Below are 24,384 nucleotides of genomic sequence, written 5' to 3' on the forward strand. Positions count from 1 at the left end.
TCTAAAGCAGGTGGGCCAGTTAGGACCTAGCACAAGGCTGAAGCCCAGTAAACACTGGAGGAAAGTAAATACACATGGACTGCCCAGGGCCACAAAATTCTTAAAGCAAATGATAAACATATTGTGTGATATTTTTAAATACTGCACCAACAGTTTTTCCATGTCCAGAAAGTCAGTGGAACAATCTAAACTGTTAAATGGTCAGCATATAAATTTAGGGTGACCCATAAGGTGATTGAATCAACATATTATTAATTCCAGAATTTTATTGAATGTACCGTGTTGTGCTCTTGGCACTCAATAGTGTTAATCTTTAGGAAGAATCCTATATACATGTGTGATATAAACAACATTTTACAAGCTAATATATTGGCAGATCACTATGAAGAGGATTACAATTCAGACTCTATAAGCTGATTCTTCTAGTTTTAATTCTTTGTGGTTCTAAACATAGCTAGTGGTGTATCTTTCATAGACACCTAACAGATCAGAGTAGCTGGAAAAACAGATTCTACTTCTGTGCCATTCACTTGCCTGTTAAATGGAAAGTCCATTCCAAACTGTGTACTGGGCTTCAGAGTACACAGCTACAGCTTTTTAGAGTTCACTGTCACCACAAAGCCACCCAGCCACACCTGAATCCAGCTACCCTCTCTTCTTGAGTTGCTCTCGAACCCCCAGAAGTCAGTCCCTCGACTGGAAGTGGCCTAAGCAGGTGGCCTGGAGTGTTGCATGTAACCTCTGGTGCACCTGCCTAGGGGTCATGGGTGTATTTACTCCTAGTTGGATTGTTCGCTGCTCCAGACCTGTAGTCGTGTTTCCTTTGTGCCTCATTATCTGCCTGCAAGTTGTGGATCTTTCAACCAAGTAGCCTGGCCCAGGTGTCTCCTTGTTATTGCAAATAAGTACTGGCTTTTGATCCAAGTGGCAAAACAGTGAAGACCCTCAGGGGAGGAGTTCTGACAGTCTCACTCAGCTCTGCAGAGTCCAGGGCCATCAGTGGGGCAGGGTGGGGGTTACACAGACGCTCAATGCCCCCCACTGCAGATGAGGAAGTGGGGGGAGGTTTTCTTACCCGCTCCTCTTACAGGGGCTGTTCCAGAGGTCAGCCCACAATGCCCCCTCCCCACCCCCTTGCCTGCTAGAAAGTTAGGTTTCCAGCAGACAAATCTTCCGAAGCCCCCTGCGCATGCTCACTCTGCTACTGCTGCTGCTGCTAAGTTGCTTCAGTCGTGTCCGACTCTGTGCGACCCCATAGACGGCAGCCCACCAGGCTACCCCATCCCTGAGATTCTCTAAGCAAGAACACTGGAGTGGGTTGCCATTTCCTTCTCCAGTGCACGAAAGTGAAAAGTGAAAGTGAAGTCACTCAGTCATGTCCAACTCTTAGCGACCCCATGGACTGCAGCCCACCAGGCTCCTCTGTCCATGGGATTTTCCAGGCAAGATCCCTCTGAATGCAGGTTCCAAGTTTTCTTGGGAAGAGACGTCACAAAATGGCCGTGGGGTTTGAAGCCCCTGCTTCAGGAAGCATCGTGTTCATGAATGTGAAGTGTGAATTAATTTTCATTTTCTTTAATGTTTGACCTAAGACCTGATAAGTGACACCTGCTCCTCAGAAATCTCCCTTCCTGGGAGAGGTAACGTCATCCGTGTGTCCGGGCTCCCAGCTGGGTGTTTACAGCCCTCCCAGCCTCCAGCGATAAGCTTTGTGTTTGCTCTGGTTCGCGGCTCCAGGATGAGGTCAGCCCACATGGCAGGCTTCCAGAGAGTTCTGCTTCCACTGAGGGAATACTTAGCCTTCCCGGCAGCTCTGGTTTCTCTCTAACTTATCATCTTTCAGTTTTATCTGTGTGGCTCTCTTTATGGGTAACTCCAGCAGTGAATTTCCCTGCCAGCCTCTCCTTGCCTGGCCTGAAATGACCCCCTCGGTCCTCTACCTGTTTTCTCCTCTTCCCAGACTTCCTCTGGGAGGTGAGTCCCCTCCTGACTCAGAGCCAAGGTGACAGACCTGTAGACCCGTGGGAGAGGGCTTGCCCAGGAGCGCTGAGAAAAGGACTCCTCCTCACTAGGCCGCTGGCCAGACAACCACTGGCTGCCCCGGAGAAGGCAAACCCTCAAGAAGCCGCTACCCAGTTTGTATTCAGTCTCCCGAGCCAGACAGGCCCATGAGCACTGTCTCTACAGCACATCCATCTATGGCTGCACCAACAGCCACGTCACGACAGCGTATTTGAATTTCTTGCAGGTCACTCAAGTCCAAGCTCTTCACCAGTACAGACGTGACTTCCTGGGATGAGACAGAGCTGGTTCTCAAGGCAGGACAGAGGGTCCCAAACCTGCTCATGAAAACACATAAGCAAATAGTATGTCTAGCTAAACTGAGAGGGAAGACATGAAGCTAGTCAGACATATTTGTTCAGCACCTGGAATACTCCAGAACTGGGCAGACTGCATGGGGGGAGTGGTGGGGGTCATCCCACAGTTTCTATAAATTACATTTAATCTACACAATTCAATGTAGTGTTTGCACAGTTACAATCTGTACCCATCAGATGGCCAAACTGGTCCTTTCTCATTACCTTGAGCTTGTTCCCTCATCTAGAAGCTCAGCACTTGGAAGGAATCTGCCTTTCTCTTTGGCTGAGGCATGAGGAACTTCAGCTCAGCTCCTTGACTTCTGTCTCTCTGTGAAGATATATGAAGCTCCTGCTCCCTTTTTCAGCCTTTTCCCTGAGAGCTGCTTGCTGAGTTGAGAACAGATCCTACCTTATGGGCCAGTTTCCTTGAGCCCAGTAATAGCTGGAGGGTTTTGCATGATAAAGTCTGGAGGATCAAATAATAGGATTGGCCTGGGGAGTAGTTTGCTGAGTTTGGAGTGACCAAACAAGGGACAGACCCCTCTGAGTCTCAATGGGATATCCTGAGGGTCTCCTGCAACTCTGGCTGTCTGGAGCCAGAGGGCCCAATCTCCAGTCCCCTGACATGGTCACCATTCATTAAACGTGCGAATTGCTCCAGAAATGACACTCTCTCTTTGTAAAGGCATTTGATTCTCCATAAAACTGGACCTACGGGGCAATCCTGGTTCCCGTGTGTGACTTACTATTTGGGAAAAACATTTGGAGTGTTGTTTGTTTTGTCTGGTCCATTGGAGCATCATTTCAGTTCAGTTCAGTCGCTCAGTCGTGTCCGACTCTTTGCAACCCCATGAATCGCAGCACGCCAGGCCTCCCTGTCCATCACCAACTCCCGGAGTTCACTTGGACTCACGTCCATCGAGTCGGTGATGCCATCCAGCCATCTCATCCTCGGTCGTCCCCTTCTCCTCCTGCCCCCAATCCCTCCCAGCATCACAGTCTTTTCCAATGAGTCAACTCTTCGCGTGAGGTGGCCAAAGTACTGGAGTTTCAGCTTTAGCATCATTCCTTCCAAAGAACACCCAGGGCTGATCTCCTTTAGAATGGACTGGTTGGATCTCCTTGCAGTCCAAGGGACTCTCAAGAGTCTTCTCCAACACCACAGTTCAAAAGCATCAATTCTGCAGCACTCAGCTTTCTTCACAGTCCAACTCTCACATCTATAGATGACTACCGGAAAAACCATAGCCTTGACTAGACAGACCTTTGTTGGCAAAGTAATGTCTTTGCTTTTTAATATGCTATCCAGGTTGGTCATAGCTTTCCTTCCAAGGAGTAAACGTCTTTTAATTTGATGGCTGCAGTCACCATCTGCAGTGATTTTGGAGCCCCAAAAAACAAAGTCTGACACTGTTTCCACTGCTTCCCCATCTATTTCCCATGAAGTGATGGGACCAGATGCCATGATCTTCGTTTTCTGAATGTTGAGCTTTAAGCCAACTTTTTCACTCTCCTCTTTCACTTTCATCAAGAGGCTCTTTGGTTCCCCTTCACTTTCTGCCTTTAAGGGTGGTGTCATCTGCATATCTGAGGTTATTGATATTTCTCCCAGCAATCTCAATTCCAGCTTGTGCTTCTTCCAGCCCAGCGTTTCTCATGATGTATTCTGCATAGAAGTTAAATAAGCAGGGTGACAATATACAGCCTTGACATACTCCTTTTCCTATTTGGAACCAGTCTGTTGTTCCATGTCCAGTTCTAACTGTTGCTTCCTGACCTGCATATAGGTTTCTCAAGAGGCAGGTCAGGTGCTCTGGTATTCCCATCTCTTTCAGAATTTTCCACAGTTTATTGTGATCCACACAGTCAAAGGCTTTGGCATAGTCAATAAAGCAGAAATAGATATTTTTCTGGAACTCTCTTGCTTTTTCCATGATCCAGTGGATGTTGGCAATTTGACCTCTGGTTCCTCTGCCTTTTCTAAAACCAGCTTGAATATCTGGAAGTTCACGGTTCATGTATTACTGAAGCCTGGCTTGGAGAATTTTGAGCATTACTTTACTAGCGTATGAGATGAGTGCAATTGTGTGGTAGTTTGAGCATCCTTGGCATTGCCTTTCTTTGGGATTGGAATGAAAACTGACCTTTTCCAGTCCTGTGGCCCCTGCTGAGTGTGGCTACATGGATATGTATGACTGAATCCCTTTGCTGCCCACCTGAGACTGTCATAACATTATTAATTGTCTGTGCCTGTGTGCGTGCATGCTCAGTGACTTCAGTCATGTCCAACTCTTTGTGACCCCATGGACTGTACCCCGGCAGGTTCCTCTGTCCATGGGTTTATCCAGACAAGAAGACTGGAGTAGGTTGCCATTTTTTCCTCCAGGGGACCTTCCTGACCCAGGGATCAAACCCACTTCTCACAGCTTCTGCATTGGCAGGCGGATTCTTTACCACTGAGCCACCTGGGAAACCCTGTTAATTGGAAGCCCTGCTATACTCCAATATAAAGTAAAAAGTTAAAAGAAACAAGCAAACAGTCATCAGGCACCAAGTTTGCTCTCTGCCCAGCCCTGAGTTCAATACCAGGGGTGGTGCTGAAAAGAGTGGATGAAGTCTCCCCAGCCCTCAGCTCCAGCTGGACTTCACCTGCTTGGCATACTTCATCACGCAGTACTCACAGCTCTGTCGTATAGATATATTAACTTATAAAGTCTTGTAAATCCCCGTGGGTTGTAGGTTCCTTAAGTCACAGAGTGGATCTGAATCAGGCCGAATGATTAGGTATGGCAATGAGTAATGCAAACCAAAGGACGGCTCCCAGAACAAGATGGTTTTCTCTAGGCTCCTGCAAATGAAGTTCTGGGGGAGGCCATTCAGGACTCACTTTGAGGCCTCCTTCCCACCACCACACTCTTCTCAGGGCGAGTGCTCATGGTCCAGGGTGGCAGCAAGGATCCCAGAGCTCACCTAGAGTCATCATAAAGCAGATATCCCTATGTTCTGCCTCGGCTCCCACTTTCCACACCTCCTCAGCCTGTTCTCAGTTGTCACGGAAAATATCCAACCCACCTGATCATCCAAAAGAAAAAGGAAACACCAGATTCCCTGCTGGTCTCTGGTGGTGCAGGGCGTCTGTCAGGATGAAGACCACTGTGCATCTGCGTGCCCCCTGTGAGCAGCCCAGACCAGCAGCCAAGAGGAGGCGGGGAGCCCCAGGCCCAGGGTGGTGGGTGGCCTCCTCTTCCAGGCCTGACAAAGTGGATCCCCCACCCTTCTAATGGGCCAGAGCCCCGAAAGGATCTGAATCTCTGTGAACACTTCCATCAAACTCTGCACTCAGCTCCCCCAGGCCTGTGAGCAGCATCATGCCTTAGGAAACACCTCTGAATGCAGCTCTGGGTTCAAAAGGAAAGGGAACTGCTGTCTGCAGACTCAGTCCCAGCTCTTAAGAATGTAACTATTAACTGGAAGAGAAGACCAAAGCAAACTCTCCCAATAAAACTGGATTTCACAACCAAGAAAAAAAAAATGATGGTTAACAACACCATCCAACCTGCTAAAATGCTGAATTCCATGCCCCCTTGGAGACAGAGGGTGGGGTCTGGTGAGTTCTCCGTATAGAGGCCTGTTGTGTCTCTGTTTACCCGATTTTCCCTAAATGTGCTTTGCCATGAAACTTTCTCCATGAAAAAAAATTTTTTAAGAGTACCCTCTTTTTAAAAAAAATTTTTTTTAATAATTGATTTACAATATTGTGTTAATTTCTGTTGTATAGCAGAGTGACTCAATTATACATATATGTATACATTCTCTTTCATAATTCTTTTCCATTATGGTTTATCATGGGATATTGAATATAGTTCCCCGTGCTAGACATAGGACCTTGTTATTTATCCATCCTGTGTATCATAGTTTGTATCTGCTAATCCCAAACATGAGCTCCAGAGAAGCCAGTTTGGGAAATGATCTTCTAAGTGGAGTTCATACCTTCCCCCTCCAAAGAGGTGTCCCGGGGACATGTCAGGTGAACAGAGATACCCGCCGTTCTCTTTCTCATCTTCCTTACTTCTGGGTCCTCACCAGCTCTGGTTTGCTAGTTCCTTAATTATAAGGAGGCTGCTCCAGCCACCTGATACTCTATGTATTTGGTTTCTTTGACCCACTGGCAGCCCCACACTTGTGTGGGAAGCCAGACCCTTGTCTGCCCTGCCTTAGGTCCTGGGTCTTGCCCCGTTCTCCTGGGTAACTTCTCGGCATCCTATCTTCTGGGAGGACGCTCCCGGCAAGGGGTCCGTCTCTGGTCTGAGCTCCCCCACCCAGCGTGTAGCTCCCAGCATACCCTTGGGCAGCAATTACGTTTTGCAGCTTACTCCTGACTCGTGTGTTGTCCTGGTTCCCGGGGTGACATGCTGCTGTTTATCCTCTTGGCAAACTCTGCTTCTCCCCCTCACTGTCCTGGCAACCTGCTCTGTTTGCTTACTTGTGGGGGAACTCTTGTTCTCTAGATCATGTGACTTTTTAACTGACCCATGGCAGCAGTGCAAAATAATTTTTGGAGGGTTGTTTGTTTTTAATAATAATAGTAATAAATAGTAATAAATCACCAACTTTGTTTCTTTGTAAAAAAAAAAAAAAAAAAAAAAGGTTTCTCTTCCTGTCACACATAGCTTCTCAAAAGGCAGAAAGAGAGCAGTTCCAAGTGTGGGCTGCAGCATGAAAGTGTTCCAGGAACTCAGACTTGCGGCTGAAGTACCAGGTTCCCATACTGGGTCATCATCTGCTGAAGTTTGCACAGCCGGTGGGTTGGGATGGAAGGGGAAGTTTACACTGAACGAGGACCAAGTGCTTCCTCATCACCAGAGACCTCTACAGGTGATGTCCCTAGGGGTAGGCGCTGGACATCTGCACCAGTCAGGATGGGGATTCGTAGCCATATGTTTACTGGGTCTTGCTGGAGAGTGGCAATTCCCTGGTGGCTCAGCTGGTAAAGAATCTGCCTACAGTGTGGGAAACCCAGTTTCAATCCCTGGGTCAGGAAGGTCCCTTGGAGAAGGGAATGGCTACCCACTCTAATATTCTTGCCTGGAGAATCCCATGGACAGAGGAGCTGGCCACAGAGTAGTCCATGGGATTGCAAATAGCTGGACACGACTGAGCGGCTAAAGACTTTGGGTCTTGTGCATTTCCCAGAGGGGAGGACCTGCTTCCCCAGAGACTGGGAAAGGTACGTTGGGGATAGTACAGCTCAGCCAGAAATCTGCAGAGGCATTTTAGTGTGATATTTGGGTTTTGTCATCGGTTTGGGGTTTTGGCACAGAGGTCCCTCGTAAATGATGTAACACTTCCCTTGAAAGAGGGTGACTTGCTGCCAAGATGAGAAGCAGAGAACCTAAAAAGTGAGCCCATACCTGCTGATGTAACAAGGGGCCTGTTTGTGTGGGGCCCCACACCCACCCCGGGGGGCCAACTGCATGCAAAATGGTCCGGACACTCTTGCTCTTGTCCCTGGCTCGTCCTTTAGGCTTCTCAGAGACACCAGTCACCTTCTGTGCCCTCACCTTGTGTATTGAATCTTTTCTTCACATAGCTTCTGCAATCATCTGTTTTAAAAAAAAATTTTTTTAGTAGCTGTTTCACCTATCCATTCTTGTGAAACAAACACCCCAAAACTTGGTAGCTTGAAACAACATTTTTTATGAACGTATGCTTCTGTGAGTGTTCTTGCTTGGGGGTCTCTCTCATGTGGTGACATTGAGATGTTGGCTGGGGCTGGAGCCACCTGAATACTCACCTGGCTGACTTTTTAGAGCTGCTCTCCACTCAGCAGGAGCTATTGATGGGAACATGTCCACGTGGCTTCTCCCAGCTTGGTGGCTGGGTTCCCAGAGGGAGCTAGCTCTCAAGACTGTGCATGCTGACAACCCCGCAGAAGCCCCAGAGTCATGCTGCCATGTTCTAATGGTCAGACAAAGCTCAGATTCCAGGGACAGGGATGGTGGGAAAGGCAGGGCCACACCAAGCAAGAGCGTGAGTGATGGGAGATACAGCTGAGGTCATCTTTGCACAATGCAGTCGCTTCCCATCACCTGCATGCATTGGTGCTCAGTTGCTTCAGTTGTGTTTGATTCTCTGCGACCCTATGGACTGTAGCCTGCCAGGCTCTTCTGTCCATGGGATTCTCCAGGCAAGAATACTGGAGTGGATTGCCATGTGTTCTTTCAGGGGATTTTCTTGACCAGCGGTCAAACCCATTTCTCGTAACCTCTCCTGCATTAGCAGGCGGATTCTTTACCGCTGATCTACCGGGGAAGCCCTCCCATCACCTACCAGAAGATTCAGCATACAAAGCCACACGGTCTTTTATGGACCAACTGCGGAAAATCACGTAGGTCCCATCCAAAATGAAAATAGCTTTGTTGAGCCCTAATGTGGGGGAAATGTAGAGATTTAACACTTAGATTTCAAGGATGTTGTAAAGAAAACTGCCAGGAAGAAATTAGGTGCTGCTGTTCAGCCTCTGAAATACCACCCTCTTGGCTTCTTTGAGTGAACGAGTGAAAGTCACCCAGTCGTGTCTGACCCTTTGCAACCCCAGGGACTTAAAGTTCATGGAATTCTCCAGGCCAGAATACTGGAGTGGGTAGCCTTTCCCTTCTCTAGGGGATCTTCCCAACCCAGGGATTGAACCCAGATCTCCTGTGTTGCAGGCAGATTCTTTACCAGCTAAGCCACCAGGGTAGCCCAAGAATAACCCAGGAATCAAACCAGGGTCTCCTGCATTGCAGACAAATTCTTTATCAGGGAAGCCTCTTGGTTTCTTTAAGAAGTATGAAACTGAGCCAACATGCTAACTTTCATCCTTTTCATGTGCTTGAATGTTGTACTCACATGCATGACCTCATTTCATGTTGCCATTGCTCTTATACAGAGGAGGAAACCAAGGCTCAGCCAGCTCTCTGCTTTCCCACGTTGTTAGCAGGTTTGGGGCTGGCATTGCTCCATTCTGGGCAGGACCTTGGCTGTGAGGATCCCTCATTTCCCCACCGCCACTTCCTCTTCTCTCAAGAATACCAGGCAGGCTCTTTCATGCCTCCCTGCCCTGGGTCATGCTCTTCTTCCTCTTGGAAGCCATCCCCCCAACACCCAGTTTCTTCCTCTTTTGGCTGGAGCCCAGACTTCAGGACACTGCTTGGGTCTCCCAACCCCATCCTCTCCCCTGAAGTGGTCCCAAGTGGCTGTGTCCTTTCTGTGGCCCTTTCTACCTTACAGTGTTAACAAGCTTCTCTCTCCCTTACTCTATAAGCTCTTCGGGGTTTTTATCACCTGCCATAAATGTGAATTATTATCAAATGTGAACTCATACTTGAACAATCTTTTCTGTCACCCCACCTCTTATTTAAGACCTGTAATTCCTGTATTCTAGCAGGATCTGTGTCTATGTCACTCTCAGAATGCAACTCTTCAAGAAAAATGTGCTTAGTCGCTCAGTCATGTCTGACTCTTTGTGACCCCATGGACTGTAGCCTGCCATGCTCTTCACCAGCACTAAAATTTTGCCAGAAGCTTGATATATGAATTCAAAAGTAAAAATTATTTTGTGTTAATTAAAAACCGCAAATCTTGGAAGGATGAGAGAGGTGGAACTAATTATGGACACAAATGTTTCATCAGTTGCATGTAATCCTTGTATGCTGACCTTGGGAATGAACCTTCTGTGGTTCTTCCTCAGTGTTAGCCTCTTGCTTCCTAAGCTTACACATAAACAGGGTTTTCCTTTGGTCACAGAGCCCCCCTGAGAGTGTAAAAGCCATGGTTTTAGCTAATTAAACACTGTTTGAATTTTCAGTGGAGAAGAGGAAGCTCCATTGCCCCAATTTACTAACCACAAGGCCCCTCTCTTTGCCTTCCCCTTACAAAACTCTTTCCTGAATGATGTTCCAGTCCTGTCTGTGACTTCACAGGAGGTGGCTTGTATCTCAGTCAGAATGGACACAAGCCCAGTATAACAACTGTGCTCATTGAATAGAGCTCTGGAGGCAAATGCACTTGGATTTGGCTCCAGTTCTCAATTATGCAACTTACTTGCTGAGTGATTTGGTGTGATTTTTAAAAATCTCTCTGAGGCTTGGTTTTCTCATTAATTGATAGAAGAGATGGTGATAATGTGAATTTCATGTAAAATGCCTTGCATAGATAGCATCCTGGATAAAGCTCATTGAATGACTGCCAGGGTACTGTTTAAATTAGATATATTAATAAATAAGACAAGGAAATCAGATTGGAAATTAGATTGTTGTTGTTTAGTCACTCAGTCATGTCCAAGTCTTTTGAGACCCCATGGACTGTAGCCACCAGGCTCCTCTGTCCATGGGATTTCCCAGGCAAAAATACTGGAGTGGGTTGCCATTCCCTTCTCCAGAGGATCTTCCTGACCCAGGGATTGAACATCTCCTACATTGGCAGGTGAATTCCTTACCACTGAGCCACGAGGAAAGCCTCCAAAATTAGATTAGGTTATTTTATTGAAGCTTTGGTCCTTTTAACCAAAGTTTTTTCTTTTTAATGAAATTAGTGATTATGTTTGAAACACTTTTTTTTTTTTTTTTAGTAGATAACTCTTATAAAGCTGGGATGGCTCTTGTCTTTATATGCATCTGACCACTGGTGATTAATAAACATTACCTTAAATGGAAAGTTTTCATTTTAAAATGAGTGTGGCTGGCTGTACCTAATGTAATAAACTGCCAGTTATTAGATGACAGAGAATGTTATGAAAACAAACAAAAAAAATGACACACGGTCAGTGCTTATCATGGTAGTTAATGTTCTATAAATTCATCACAAACACTGACTTAGCAGATACTGAACCAGTGGTCCTGGAGGAAATACAGAGTTAGGGTCTGTCAGGGTCCAGCCCCGGTGGATCCAGGGAATTCGAAGCGGGGACGGAGTTGGCGAGGAAAAACTTATTTATTTAGAAATATAAAGAGAGATTAGGAAAGAATAGTGTAGTAGGAAAATTAGTGGAGAAAAGAGGCTGAATAACTTGGTTTATGCGGAAAACCAGTAAAACTCCAAGACAAGGAGTTTGCACCACCTACGTAGGCCATTGGCGCCTGCTTGAATAGTGGGGGTGCCCCGCCTTGGGCTCCCTCTCACATGGGTCTTAGAAGCCAGGGCAAGTAAGTAAACATGGCGAGCCTCCACGCTCCAGATGGGAATTCAGCCAGAAAAGGGAGAAAAGAACGACACGGGGGAGACAAGCATTGGTGCCAGACCCACAACTTTATTTTCAAAAGCAGCTTATATACCCCAAGTTGCACATAAAGAAATAATGGAATATGCAGAGTTATGCAGGGGCAGCAGTCCTGACCCTTATTGAGACCAGGCTTATCTTTTGCATACCTTCCCGTATACAAAAGGTCTTAGGTGGTTTTACATCATCTTCTGGCCAGGGAGCCTGTTAACATTTTTATGGCTCTTTTCCTAGATAAATGTCTATCAACCAGAAAGCTCTTTTTCCCCTGAAGTGTTTTTTCTTTAATCTGCATCACCCTCAAAGTACTAAATAAAGTTACATTCCTGTACAACAAAGGTGTGGTGGGTTATAACAAAGAAAGTACTTAACTCAAAGATTTAATGTTGCTAATACCAGGGCTACTACCTGACTTAAAGCTCAACATTCAGAAAACGAAGATCATGGCATCTGGTCCTACCACTTCATGGGAAATAGATGGGGAAACAATGTCAGACTTTACTTTTTTGGGCTCCAAAATCACTGCAGATGGTGATTGCACCCATGAAATTAAAAGATGCTTACTCCTTGGAAGGAAAGTTATGACCAACCTAGATAGCATATTCAAAAGCAGAGACATTACTTTGCCAACAGAAGTCCATCTAGTCAAGGCTATGGTTTTTCCGGTGGTGATATATGGATGTGAAAGTTGGACCGTGAAGAAAGCTGAGTGCCAAAGAATTGATGCTTTTGAACTGTGGTGTTGGAGAAGACTCTTGAGAGTCCTTTGGACTGCAAGGAGATTCAACCAGTCCATTCTAAGGAGATCAGTCCTGGGTGTTCTTTGGAAGGAATGATGCTAAAGCTGAAACTCCAGTACTTTGGCCACCTCACGCGAAGAGTTGACTCATTGGAAAAGACCCTGATGCTGGAAGGGACTGGGGGCAGGAGGAGAAGGGGATGACAGAGGATGAGATGGCTGGACGGCATCACCGACTTGATGGACATGAGTTTGGGTGAACTCTGGGAGTTGGTGATGGACAGGGAGGCCTGGCGTGCTGCGATTCACGAGGTCACAAAGAGTTGGACACGACTGAGCGACTGAACTGAACTGAAGTGAATTTGCAAATAAAGATCCTGGAGAAAATAAGGATTGCCTGTACTCTGTCTTGTCAAGTTTAAATGTTTCTGTTTTCTAGTAAGGAAGCTACGTTCCCCATCCACCGCCTGTGTGGGTATCAGTCACTGAGGGGCCTCATGTGTTTGTCACAGGATGGGGGTTGGCCGGAGCGACAGCCTGTCCCCTAGGTGGCAGCATTGGTGGCCTGGCTTCTCTGGGTGCGTTTGCTCTCCTGCCCCAGAAGCTGGATCACAAGGGAAGGTTGGGAGCAGCAGTTAACCAATAGTCCAACGGGAATGAGGTCTCGCAAAGCAAATCACTGTGTTTGAGACCAGTTTCTTCTCCAAGGAGTCTGTCCTCAGCCTGCTAAGGGGCCACAGAGGGGTATGAGGTGCCCTGTGGACTCGGGGATGTAGCATTCATTGGAGCAAAGGGATGGGGAGGCAGATTGTTGAAGAATGGGTGATAAATAAGGAAAAGTGTCTTTAAAGAGGCGGCATTGAGATAGATGTATAAAGTGTTTCCCCAAATTGTTCTACACTCTCCTCTGACATCCTGCAGCCAAAGTTAGCTCAGATGCTAGCATGCTGCCATGGGGGGCACTAGAATCACAACTTCTCCTGTGCGGGGGCCTCTCCCACCTTCAGACTCCTCATGAGGGGACCCTGAAGTGTGAGCAAGGGGTCAATGGTTTGGTGAGGGAATGGGTTCTAGATATTAGGCTGCAAACCTGGGTGACACGGTTGTCTTAGATGTGTGCACATACTCTTGGCCTTGAAACACAGGATGTTCAGAACCACACTTGAACTCAGCCTTAGGGTTGGGAACCTGATGCTTTCACTTCCTATAATTGAAAGCATCGAATGCCAACATGGAACATTTGGCTGTGAAAATCTTTGATTTCAGGCTTGCGTTTAAGATACTTTGTGGCTCTCCTGATGATTTTTTTTCCCCCCCTTTGGCTCTTTGCTTTTGTTTTCTTAAAGCAATGTGATTCAAGTCACCGAGTTTGCCTTAAGTCTGCCTGACGAGTGGCTATAACTGCCAGACGCATGCATGGGCCCAGCTCCTAGAAGCATGTGTTACTATGGATTGGAGGTCCTTGGCTGGGCTGAGTCCTGGGGCCCCTTGAGAATGCTTAGTGAGGAAGTGGTACTGTATTTTTGAGGAGAGGGGTTACAAACACCACTTCACTGGCTTCTGGAAAGCTAACGTTGTTTTGTGTTCGGGCTGTTTTTCCTCTTTTCTCCATAAGCCCCATCTCTGCAGCCCACCCCCTACCCACTACCAGAGGGAAAACCCAGTGTTTCACTCCCCAAGGAAATCAGAAAATGATTGTAATAAAGTCATAACATTGCCCATGACTCTTTAAGTTTGTAAGCTTACAGGCAGTAGGTGCTAGTGTTCTGATGTGATTTATTCTTCAGCATCTCTGCTATCCTGCTGACCGGGGAAAGAAAGTTTTAATAACCTGTCATGCAAAAAAATTGGCAGTGCTGTAAAAATAATTCTTCACTATGTGTTTTTATCTTCATGGCCTCCCACTGCCAAAGTAAATGAGTAACGTTTTAATGTATCCATTCTTTAACATCAAAATATTAGCCTTAATTTGATTTTTCTGTCTTCCTTTTGTCTTCATGTGAGGAGAATAAATCTAGCAAAAAAATAACAGTGATAATTGTCCACATAGCAGTTCTCTAGCAGGTGCCCAGAAATGTGCCCATCCTGTGATGGCTGGATTGGCCCTTGGCACACGGGTGCTAGGGAGGAAGTGAGGATGCCAGCAGTGACGTAGGAAGCACATTTCCATTGGGTATACTGCTTGCTTCTCCCCTGCTTACATGGTCACTTTACTATTTTGTGTCAAGCTCTGTTATTGTATTCTTTTATTGCAAAGCATAGGACAGGACTTAGCAACAGCATTTGGGTAGGAGGCTCTGCTGTCAAATTAGGATGCTTCCCTCTGCAAGAAATAAAAAAACCCAAACCAAACTGGCTTTAGCAGTAAAGGGAATTTTATTGGCTTGTGTTGCTGGAAAGTCTAAAGGCAGATGACTTCAGGCTAGGGTTGACCCAGCCACTCCACAGGGTTACCACAGACCTGTTTTCTTTCCTTTGACCGGTTGTGCCTCTGCTTTAGATCAGGAGTGGTCCCAAGATGACTGGCAGCAGCTTTGGCGGGGAGGAGGGTCAAAGTGTCTTAACAAAAATCTTTGTCTTCACATTCTCCAAAAAAAGAATATAGTGCACAAATTGGATTAGTTTAGGTCACATGAACCATATCTGTGGTTGGGGATGGACCTTGGCTTCCCAGAACCAAAAACCCTGGAGGTAGATATTTTGGGAAAAGAAGAGGAGAGAGGTGATACTGAAGAAGCAGCCAACAAATGTCTAGTGCATATCACTTATCAGTCCCTGAAATATGAACAAAATATATAGAGGCAGACTCGGACATTGCAGGTTCAGTTCCAGACCACGTCAATAAAGCAAACATTGCAATAAAGTGAGTCAAAAATAACTAAATAAAAAAGTTGCACACTGTACTGTAGTGTCTTAGGTGTGCAATAGCATTAAACCTTAAAAAAAAGAAAACAATATAGATACCTTAATTAGAAAATATTTTATTGCAAAAAATTGCTCACCATCATCTGAGCCTTCAGCAAGTTATAATCTTTTCTCAAGGATAACATCAAAGATCACTGATCTCAAACTACTGTAACAAATATAATAATCATGAAAAAGTTTAAAATACTGCAAACAGAGACATGTGAGCAAATGCTGTTGGAAAAATGGAGCAAATAGGTTTGCTCAATACTAGACTGCTGCTGCTGCTACTGCTGCTAAGTCGCTTCAGTTGTGTCCGACCCTGTGCAACCCCATAGATGGGGGCCCACTGTCTCTGGGATTCTCCAGGCAAGAACACCAGAGTGGGTTGCCATTTCCTTCTCCAGTGCTACAGACCTTCAAATTGTAAAAACTATCTGTGAAGCACATAAAGTGAAGCCCAATAAAATGAGGTATTACTTGTGTTTTTGTTGTTGTTGATGTGTTTCAATTAAAAAGTATTTGTGCTCCCCTAGCAGCTCAGATGGTAAAGAATCAGCCTGCAATGCAGGCTGGGTCAGTCACTGGGTCAATCCCTGGTTCGGGAAGATCCCCTGGAGAAGGAAATGGCAACCCACTCCAGTATTCTTGCCTGGAGGATCCCACTGACAGAGGAGCCTGGCGAGTTACAGTCCATAGGGTTGCACAGAGTCAGACATGACTGAAGTGATTAGTATGTGCTAGAAATACATCACTAAAGGCAGGACCCTCTATATTTCTGCCATTTCCTTGATCCCGACCTCTCGCTTTCCTAAAATACAGGACAAGAACAAGGAAATGAGGCCCGATGGGAGAGAGCTCCTTCCTGTGGCCCCTGAATCTGAAATGGGGGAGAAGGAGGAGAACAGAGAAATGGAGGTGTTATTACCCATTTAATAAAATGTGACTCAAGAAAGGAAATTATATTCTTTGCAGCATTGTTCATAAAGAAAGAGGCTTAAATTAATGGAGCCAAATTATTAAGAAGAAATTTTTCTATTGAATTTATTAATTTCCCACAATTCGGACTTCCTTATTTACAATCCTATTGTTCCCCCCATCCCACCCCGTGGGACTGCATTCTTGCCCAAACCTGGGTTTTAGTGAACAATAAAGAACATATATCCCCTCGAGGAGGGCATGGCAACCCACTCCAGTATTCTTGCCTGTAGAACCCCATGGACAGAGGAGCCTGGCGGGCTACAGTCCATGGGGTTGCAGAGAGTGGGACACACGTGAGGGACTAAGCACAGCACACGAAGAAGATATAAATGACCCGGGACCTCTTCTCCCTTCTCTCTGCAGTGGGCAGTTTGCCGTCGTGAAGAAATGCCGTGAGAAAAGCACCGGTCTACAGTATGCCGCCAAATTCATCAAGAAAAGGAGGACCAAATCCAGCCGGCGGGGCGTGAGCCGCGAGGACATCGAGCGGGAAGTCAGCATCCTAAAGGAGATCCAGCACCCCAACATCATCACCCTGCACGAGGTTTACGAGAACAAGACGGACGTCATCCTGATCCTGGAACTGTGAGTGCTGTGCGGGGGTGGAGGAGGGGCACTGCCGGCTCCCAGCGGCCGGATGGCACAGCCACCAGCCTGGACCCTCTTGGGGACCACTGGGCCTTGCTGAGTTGGAGAACTGGGGTGTGCGGTCTGCCCTGAGGCCCAGCTGCAGTTGTCTGGAGTAGGTCTGCAGTAGCTTCCACCCATGTGGTCGCACTTGGTTTGCCCATGGGTCCTCAGTCTTGAGTTCTTCCTTGTTTGCCATGAGATGTCTGTGTTTTAAGTTTTATGCTAAGCTTTAGGCATATGCTCTTCTCCTCTCACACTGTTCCTCTGCCTTCCCTCTGTTTTGCTACTTCTCTTTTTCTCTTCTCTTTTTTTTATACTTTTAATTTATTTTTTTGGCTGTGCCACACAGCATGCAGGATCTTAGTTCCCTGACCAGGAACCCATGACCCTCTGCAGTGGAAGCATGGAGTCTTCACCACTGGACAGCCAGGGAAATCTGTCTCTTCTCTTTCTTTCTCTCTTTTCTTTCCCTCTGTCTTATTATACACACCTCATTTTTAACTGTTGAAACTGTCGACACTCATTATATGAAAGGGTGAGATTGAAGCAGAATCACTCAGGGGTGATTGCAGGACTTGTTTTTAAAGCGTTCTGCTGATTTTCTCAGGCACACCCTGTCCATCGGATGTTATTGTGGGAAACTGACTGTAGTGTGTTGTTCTATGATGTGTCCCAGCCCCTGGCCCCCTGCCTGAGGGCCCCGCTCCCTGTGATGAACCCAGCAACCAACATGGGCTGGTGGGAGAGGAAAGGAAGTCGTCCAACAACATGCAGCTGGGAGTGTCTCTGGACGGTTTGGGTGGAGGACAAACATCATCACCCTGGGGGCTGAGGGAGGGATGGATGGAGCAATCCTGGGTGGTTCTTAGTGATGACAGGCCCCACCCATTTCCTGGAGCCTCTGAAATTCAGATGTACCCTTTTGCCAGCCCAGCAGCTCCCTCTTATTTGCAGATCTCTCAGGGCTAAGAGGTGATTTTTGAGCCCAGAGAAGATGGAAGTGAGGGGAGGTATACAGAGGGCTTGGCACCTCACTGTGAGGACCTGTGCTTTGCAGTCACAAGGGCCTGGGATACCCACTTGCTTCTTGTCTCATCACTGGGCTCTGAGCACATTCCTTTATGCATCTGAACAGGAACCTTAACTATAACTTGGGATCAATTAATATCTCAGAAGGGTTTTGAGGAGATATGTGAGATGAGAATATAAACATAGCTAGCAAAGTGTCTGGCTCATTTGTTGCCATTCAGTCGCTCAGTCGTGTCCAACTCTTTGCAACCCCATGGACTGCAGCACGCCAGGCCTCCCTGCCTTTCACCACCTCTCAGAGTTTGCTCAAACCCATGTCCATTGAGTCGGTGATGCCATCCAACCATTTTGTCCTGTATCGCACCCTTCTCCGGCCCTCAATCTTGCCCAGCATCAGGGTTTTTCCAGTGAGTCAGCTCTTAGCATCAGGTGGCCAAAGTATTGGAGCTTCAGCTTCAGCATCAGTCCTTCCAATGAATATTCAGAGTTGATTTCCTTTAGGATTGACTGGTTTGATCTCCTTGCTGTCTCAAGAGTCTTCTCTGTGAATGTGTTTAATACATGTTTCTGGGAAGTTCTCAGCCTCTGCCCTAGTGACATATTGGGCTGCATAATCATTCAGGGGGCTGTCCTATGTATTGTAGGATGTTTGGCAACATCTCTGGCTTCTACCCACCAGCTCTCCCCTAGCTGTCACGATTAAAAATGCCTCCAGATGTTACCACATGTCCCCTGGGTACAGACTCTTCCCTCTTCCCCCATTGAGAAGCACAGCATTAAAGGAAGAGCAGGACCCTAAGAGCACAGAGGATTAGAGGGCTGCTCAGGGTTCCGCAGAAAAAAGAGAGGACTCAGAGTGTAATCTTCGCTGTGACTTTATATGGTGATTTGAAAACTAGACAGACCCGAGATCAAAATCCAGAGCAACTCCTTTCCCATCTGTGTCCTGTGCTTAGTCACTCAGTTGTGTACAACTCTTTGTAACCCCATGGACTGTAGCTCCTCCTTCTATAGGGATTCTCCAGGCAAGAATACTGGAGTGGGTTGTCATGCCCTCCTCTAGGGAATCTTCCCAACCCAGGGATCGAACCCAGGTCTCCTGTGTTGCAGACAGATTCTTTACCATCTGAGCCACGAGGTAAGCTCAAGAACACTTGAGTGGGTAGCCTATCCCTTCTCCAGGAGAACTTCCCAACCGAGGAATTGAACCAGGTTCTCCTGCATTGCAAGCAGATTCTTTACCAGCTAAGCAACCCAGGAAGCCCTTACCATATCTCTAAACCTAAATATTCTTCCTTACAGCTGTTGTCAGAGACCATGAATGCAAAGTTCCTGGGAAAGAAATTATATAGATCACAATTGTTTTGCCATTTCAGAGAATTACTAGGTCATGCCTGAACTCAGCCTGCCCAGGTGGCTCAGTGGTAGAGACTCTGCCTGCCAATGGAGGAGCCACAGAAGACATGGGTTTAACCCTTGGGTCAAGAAGATCGCTTGGAGAAGGAAATGGCAACCCACTCCAGTATTCTTTCCTGGGAGATCCCATGGACAGAGGAGCCTAGCAAGCTATAGTCCATGGGGTGGCAAAAGAGTCAGACATGACTGAGTGACTGGGCATACTTGCACGCCTAGTAACTCAAGAATGTCATTTGCTCCCTTTGTATATCAGAATGTACAAATGATGGTGAGGCGTTACTGCTACCTGTGTGTATATATTCTCAGTTCAACTTCTGTTGACTGACTCCCAGTTCATAGAAATTTTCCATTAGATGCATTTATCCTCTGCATAAAGTAGATGACATGCAATTTCTTTAGCCACTTGTTTTAAAATTATTATACAGTAAATTTGGTGTTGGAGGAGAGTTGTATAATTCTATGAAAGGTAACACGTGTGTAGATTTGTATAACCACCTCCCAAAGCAAGATTCAGAATAGTCCATTTGCCCCCAAAACGCCCTTGTACTCACCCCTTAGACTCACACCCACCTTCCACTCCATACCCTCTGGTAGTCGCTGAGCCATTCTCTATCACTATAGTTTTGTGTTTTCAGAAATTATTTAAGTAGACCTATATTCAATCTTTTGAGACCAATTTCTTTCACTCAACATAATGCTTTTGAGATTCAGGTATGAGTCAGTTTTTCGTTTTTAATCCTGAGTAGTATTCCAATGTATGCAGTTTTTTAATCTGTTCACCCATTAAAGGACATTTAGGTTGTTTCTAGTATTTGGTGATCATCAATAAAGCTAGTATAAATATTCACATACAGATGTGTGTGTGGATGTAAGTTTTCATTTATTGGGGGTAAATACAATGGAGTGGGATTTCTGGGTCATGTCATGGGTATATTTAACTCTATAAGACATTGCCAAACTTTTTTCTAAAGTGGCTGCACCAGTTTACAGCCTTTCCAGCAGTGGGTTGGAGTTCTAGTTGTTCCATCAGCCCTTTTTATTGTCAATATCTATTTCTAATTGTAGCCATTCAGTCAGATGCATAGTGGCACACAGCTCTACATAGTTTATTGTGCAGTGATCTTGAATATTGCATAGGAGCCTGAAATGTTAGGTCCATGAATCAAGGCAAATTGGAAGTGGTCAAACAGGAGATGGCAAGAGTGAACGTCAACATTTTAGGAATCAGCAAACTAAAATAGACTGGAATGGGTGAATTTAACTCAGATTACCATTATAACTAGCACTGTGGGCAAGAATCCCTTAGAAGAAATGAAGTAGCCATCATAGTCAACAAAAGAGTATGAAATGCAGTGCTTGGATGCAATCTCAAAAACGACCCAGTCATCTCTGCTCATTTCCAAGGCAAACCATTCAATATCAAGGTAATCCAAGTCTATGTCCTGACCAATAATGCTGAAGAAGCTGAACGGTTCTATGAAGACCTATAAGACCTTCTAGAATTAACACCCAGAAAGATGTCCTTTTTGTTATAGGGGACTGGTATGCAAAAGTAGAAGTCAAGAAACACCTGGAGGAACAGGCAAGTTTGGCCTTGGAGTACAGAATGAAGCAGGGCAAAGGCTAATAGAGTTTTGCCATGAGAACACACTGGTCAGAGCAAGCACTTTTTCAACAACACAAGAGAAGACTCTACACATGGACATCACCAGATGGTCAACACTGAAATCAGATTGATATATTCTTTGCAGCCAAAGGTGGAGAAACTCTATACAGTCACCAAAAACAAGACGGAACCTGACTGTGGCTCAGATCATGAACTCCTTATTGCAAAATTCAGACTTAAATTGAAGAAAGTAGGGAAAACCGCTAGACCATTCAGGTATGACCTAAATCAAATCCCTTACGATTATATAGTGGAAGTGAGAAATAGATTTAAGGGACTAGATCTGATAGACAGATTGCGTGATGGACTAGGGACAGGGATCAAGACCATCCCCAAGAAAAAGAAATGCAAAAAAGCAAAATGGCTATCTGAGGAGCCCTTACAGATAGCTGTGAAAAGAAGAGAAGCGAGAAGGAAAGATATACCTATTTGAATGCAGAGTTCCAAAGAATAGCAAAGAAAGATAAGAAAGCCTTCCTCAGTGATTAGTGCAAAGAAACAGAGGAAAACAGTAAAATGGGAAAGACTAAGAGATCTCTTCAGGAAAATTAGAGATACCAAGGGAACATTTCATGCAAAGATGAGCATAATAAAGGACAGAAGTGGTATGGACCTAACAGAAGCAGAAGAGATTAAGAAGAGGTGTCAAGAATACTCAGAAGAACTATACAGAAGAGATCTTCACAACCCAGATAATCATGATGGTATGATCACTCACCTAGAGCGAGACATCCTGGAATGTGAAGTCAAGTGGGCCTTAGAAAGCATCACTATGAACAAAGCTAGTGGAGGTGGTGGAATTCCAATTGAGCTATTTCAAATCCTGAAAGATGATGCCATGAAAGTGCTGCACTCAATATGCCAGAAAATTTGAAAGAAGCAGCAGTGGCCACAGGACTGGAAAAGGTCAGTTTTCATTCCAATCCCAAAGAAAGGCAATGCCAAAGAATGCTCGAACTACCACACAATTGCACTCACCTCACGTGCTAGTAAAGTAATGCTCAAAATTCTCCAAGCCAGGCTTCAGCAATACGTGAACCATGAACTCCCTGATGTTCAAGCTGGTTTTAGAAAAGGCAGAGGAATCAAAGATCAAATTGCCAACATCTGCTGGATCATGGAAAAAGCAAGGGAGTTCCAGAAAAACATCTATTTCTGCTTTCTTGACTATGCCAAATCCTTTGACTGTGTGGATCACAACTGTGGAAAATTCTGAAAGAGATGGGAATACCAGAGCACCTGACCTACCTCCTGAGAAATCTGTATGCGGGTCAGGAAGTATAACAGTTAGAACTGGACATGGAACAACAGACTGGTTCCAGATAGGAAAAGGAGTATGTCAAGGTTGTATATTGTCACCCTGCTTATTTAACTTATATGCAGAGTACATCATGAGAAATGCTGGGCTGGAGGAAGCACAAGCTGGGATCAAGATTTCTGGGAGAAATATCAATAACCTCAGATATGCAGATGACACCACACTTACGGCAAAAATCAATGAACTAAAGAGCCTCTTGATGAAAGCAAAAGAGAAGAGTGAAAAAGTTGGCTTAAAGCTCAACATTCAGAAAATGAAGATCATGGCATCTGGTCCCATCACTGCATGGCAGATAGATGGGAAAACAGTGGAAACAGTGGCAGACTTTGTTTTGTTGGGGCTCCAAAATCACTGCAGATGGTGATTGCAGCCATGAAATTAAAAGACACTTGCTCCTTGGAAGAAAAGTTGTGACCAATCTCGATAGCATATAAAAAAGCAGAGACATTACTTTGCCAACAAAGGTCTATCTATGGTTTTTCCAGTAGTTATGTATGAATGTGAGAGTTGGACTGTAAAGAAAGCTGAGCACCAAAGAATTGATGCTTTTGAACTGTGGTGTTGGAGAAGACTCTTGAGAGTCCCTTGAACAGTAAGGAGAGCCAACCTGTCCATCCTAAAGGAACTCAGTCCTGGATATACATTGGAAGGACTGATGCTGAAACTGAAACTCCAGTTCTTTGGTCACCTGATGCAAAGACCTGACTCCTTTGAAAAGACCCTGATGCTGGGAAAGATTGATGGCAGGAGGAAAAGTGGATGACAGAGGATGAGATGGTTAGATGGCATCACCAATTCAATGGACATGAGTTTGAAAAAACTCCAGGAGTTGGTGATGGACTGGGAAGCCTGGCGTACTTCATTCCATGGGGTCACAAAGAGTTGAACACAACTGAGCGACTGAACTGAACTGAACTGATCTTGAATAAAAGTTGAGTGAGCTTACAAAGAGCAGCTATTAGGTGGAAGGGGCTGGAGGAGCCTCAGGAGATGGGCTCTTCTTCACAGAGTCAGACACATGTTTGTCTTCCCTGGATATTTGCTCCTCACAGATTCGAAAATCTCTGTGAGGTGATTGTCTTTGCTTTTTCACCCATTGGGCATGTGGGGAGCCGTGATGATTACATTTATGTGTCAACTGACTGGGCCACAGGGTGTCCCAGGATTTGGTTAAACATTATTCTGGATTGTCTCTTGAGGGTGTTTCTGGATGAGGTTAATATCTGAATTGTAGACGGAGCAAAGCGGATTGCCTTCCCCATTGATGGTGGGCCTCATCTAATCAGTTGAGGGTTTGCATGGAGCAAAAAGGCTGACTTTACTCTGAATAAGAGGGAGTTCCTCTTACCTGACAGCCCTTTAGCAGGTACATTGCTTTTTCCCGACTTTACACTGAAACTAACACATTGACTCTCCTGGGTCACCAGCTAATTCCAGCCAACTCACCTTGCAGGTCTCGGGACTTGTCAGCCCATGATGGCATGACCCACTTCTTTAAAATCCATCTGTTCCTCCCTTTACATATGTGCATCCTATTGGTTCTGTGTTTCTGGAGAACCCTGACTAATACAGTGATACCAAAGACTAAGGAGAGAAAGTACACTCTTGTTTTCACATCACAAATCTGTCCCATTTTGTATATGTATTTATTTTGTCATAAAGAAATGTTTATTCAAAATATTAGGTCTTTCTGAGATAGTCATCTTTGCCTTTGAGAAAATCATGCTTGTTGTAAATTCTAAACAGTTTTAAAGAACATTTAGTCATCAGTGACATATTCCATCTTCTCTTTCCTTTCTTATGGGTGCTGGGATGCAGTGATAGTTAAGGAGAGAATAAAACATAAGAATTTGTCAGAAAGTAGCCCTGCAACTCATAGTGTTTTGTCTATATCCTCTCGTTCAGTAATCTTTGAGTGTATTATTTTTTTAACATATATATTTAAATATATTTTAAATATTTATAAAAATATATAAAAACAAATATATTAAATAATATATTAAAATTTTAAGAAATATATATATTTTTTAAATATATATTTGGGATGAACTCCACAGCAAGTAGAGCTTCCTTCAGGCTTCC

General features: G+C 45.3%; 1 protein-coding gene across 2 annotated transcripts in view; it reads left to right on the plus strand.

Annotated features, from left to right (window-relative positions):
- The window catches only part of DAPK1 (death associated protein kinase 1), a 205,461-nt gene that overhangs the window by 93,348 nt on the left and 87,729 nt on the right, over positions 1 to 24,384 (plus strand). For both annotated transcript variants that reach the window (XM_040245074.1, XM_040245069.1), the window contains exon 2: positions 16,607 to 16,828. In XM_040245074.1, coding sequence (XP_040101008.1) covers positions 16,607 to 16,828 — 222 coding nt within the window. The remainder of the gene's footprint in view (positions 1 to 16,606; positions 16,829 to 24,384) is intronic.

The sequence above is a fragment of the Oryx dammah genome, unplaced genomic scaffold (genome assembly GCF_014754425.2).
Source record: "Oryx dammah isolate SB20612 unplaced genomic scaffold, SCBI_Odam_1.1 HiC_scaffold_1, whole genome shotgun sequence".
NCBI lineage: Eukaryota > Metazoa > Chordata > Mammalia > Artiodactyla > Bovidae > Oryx > Oryx dammah.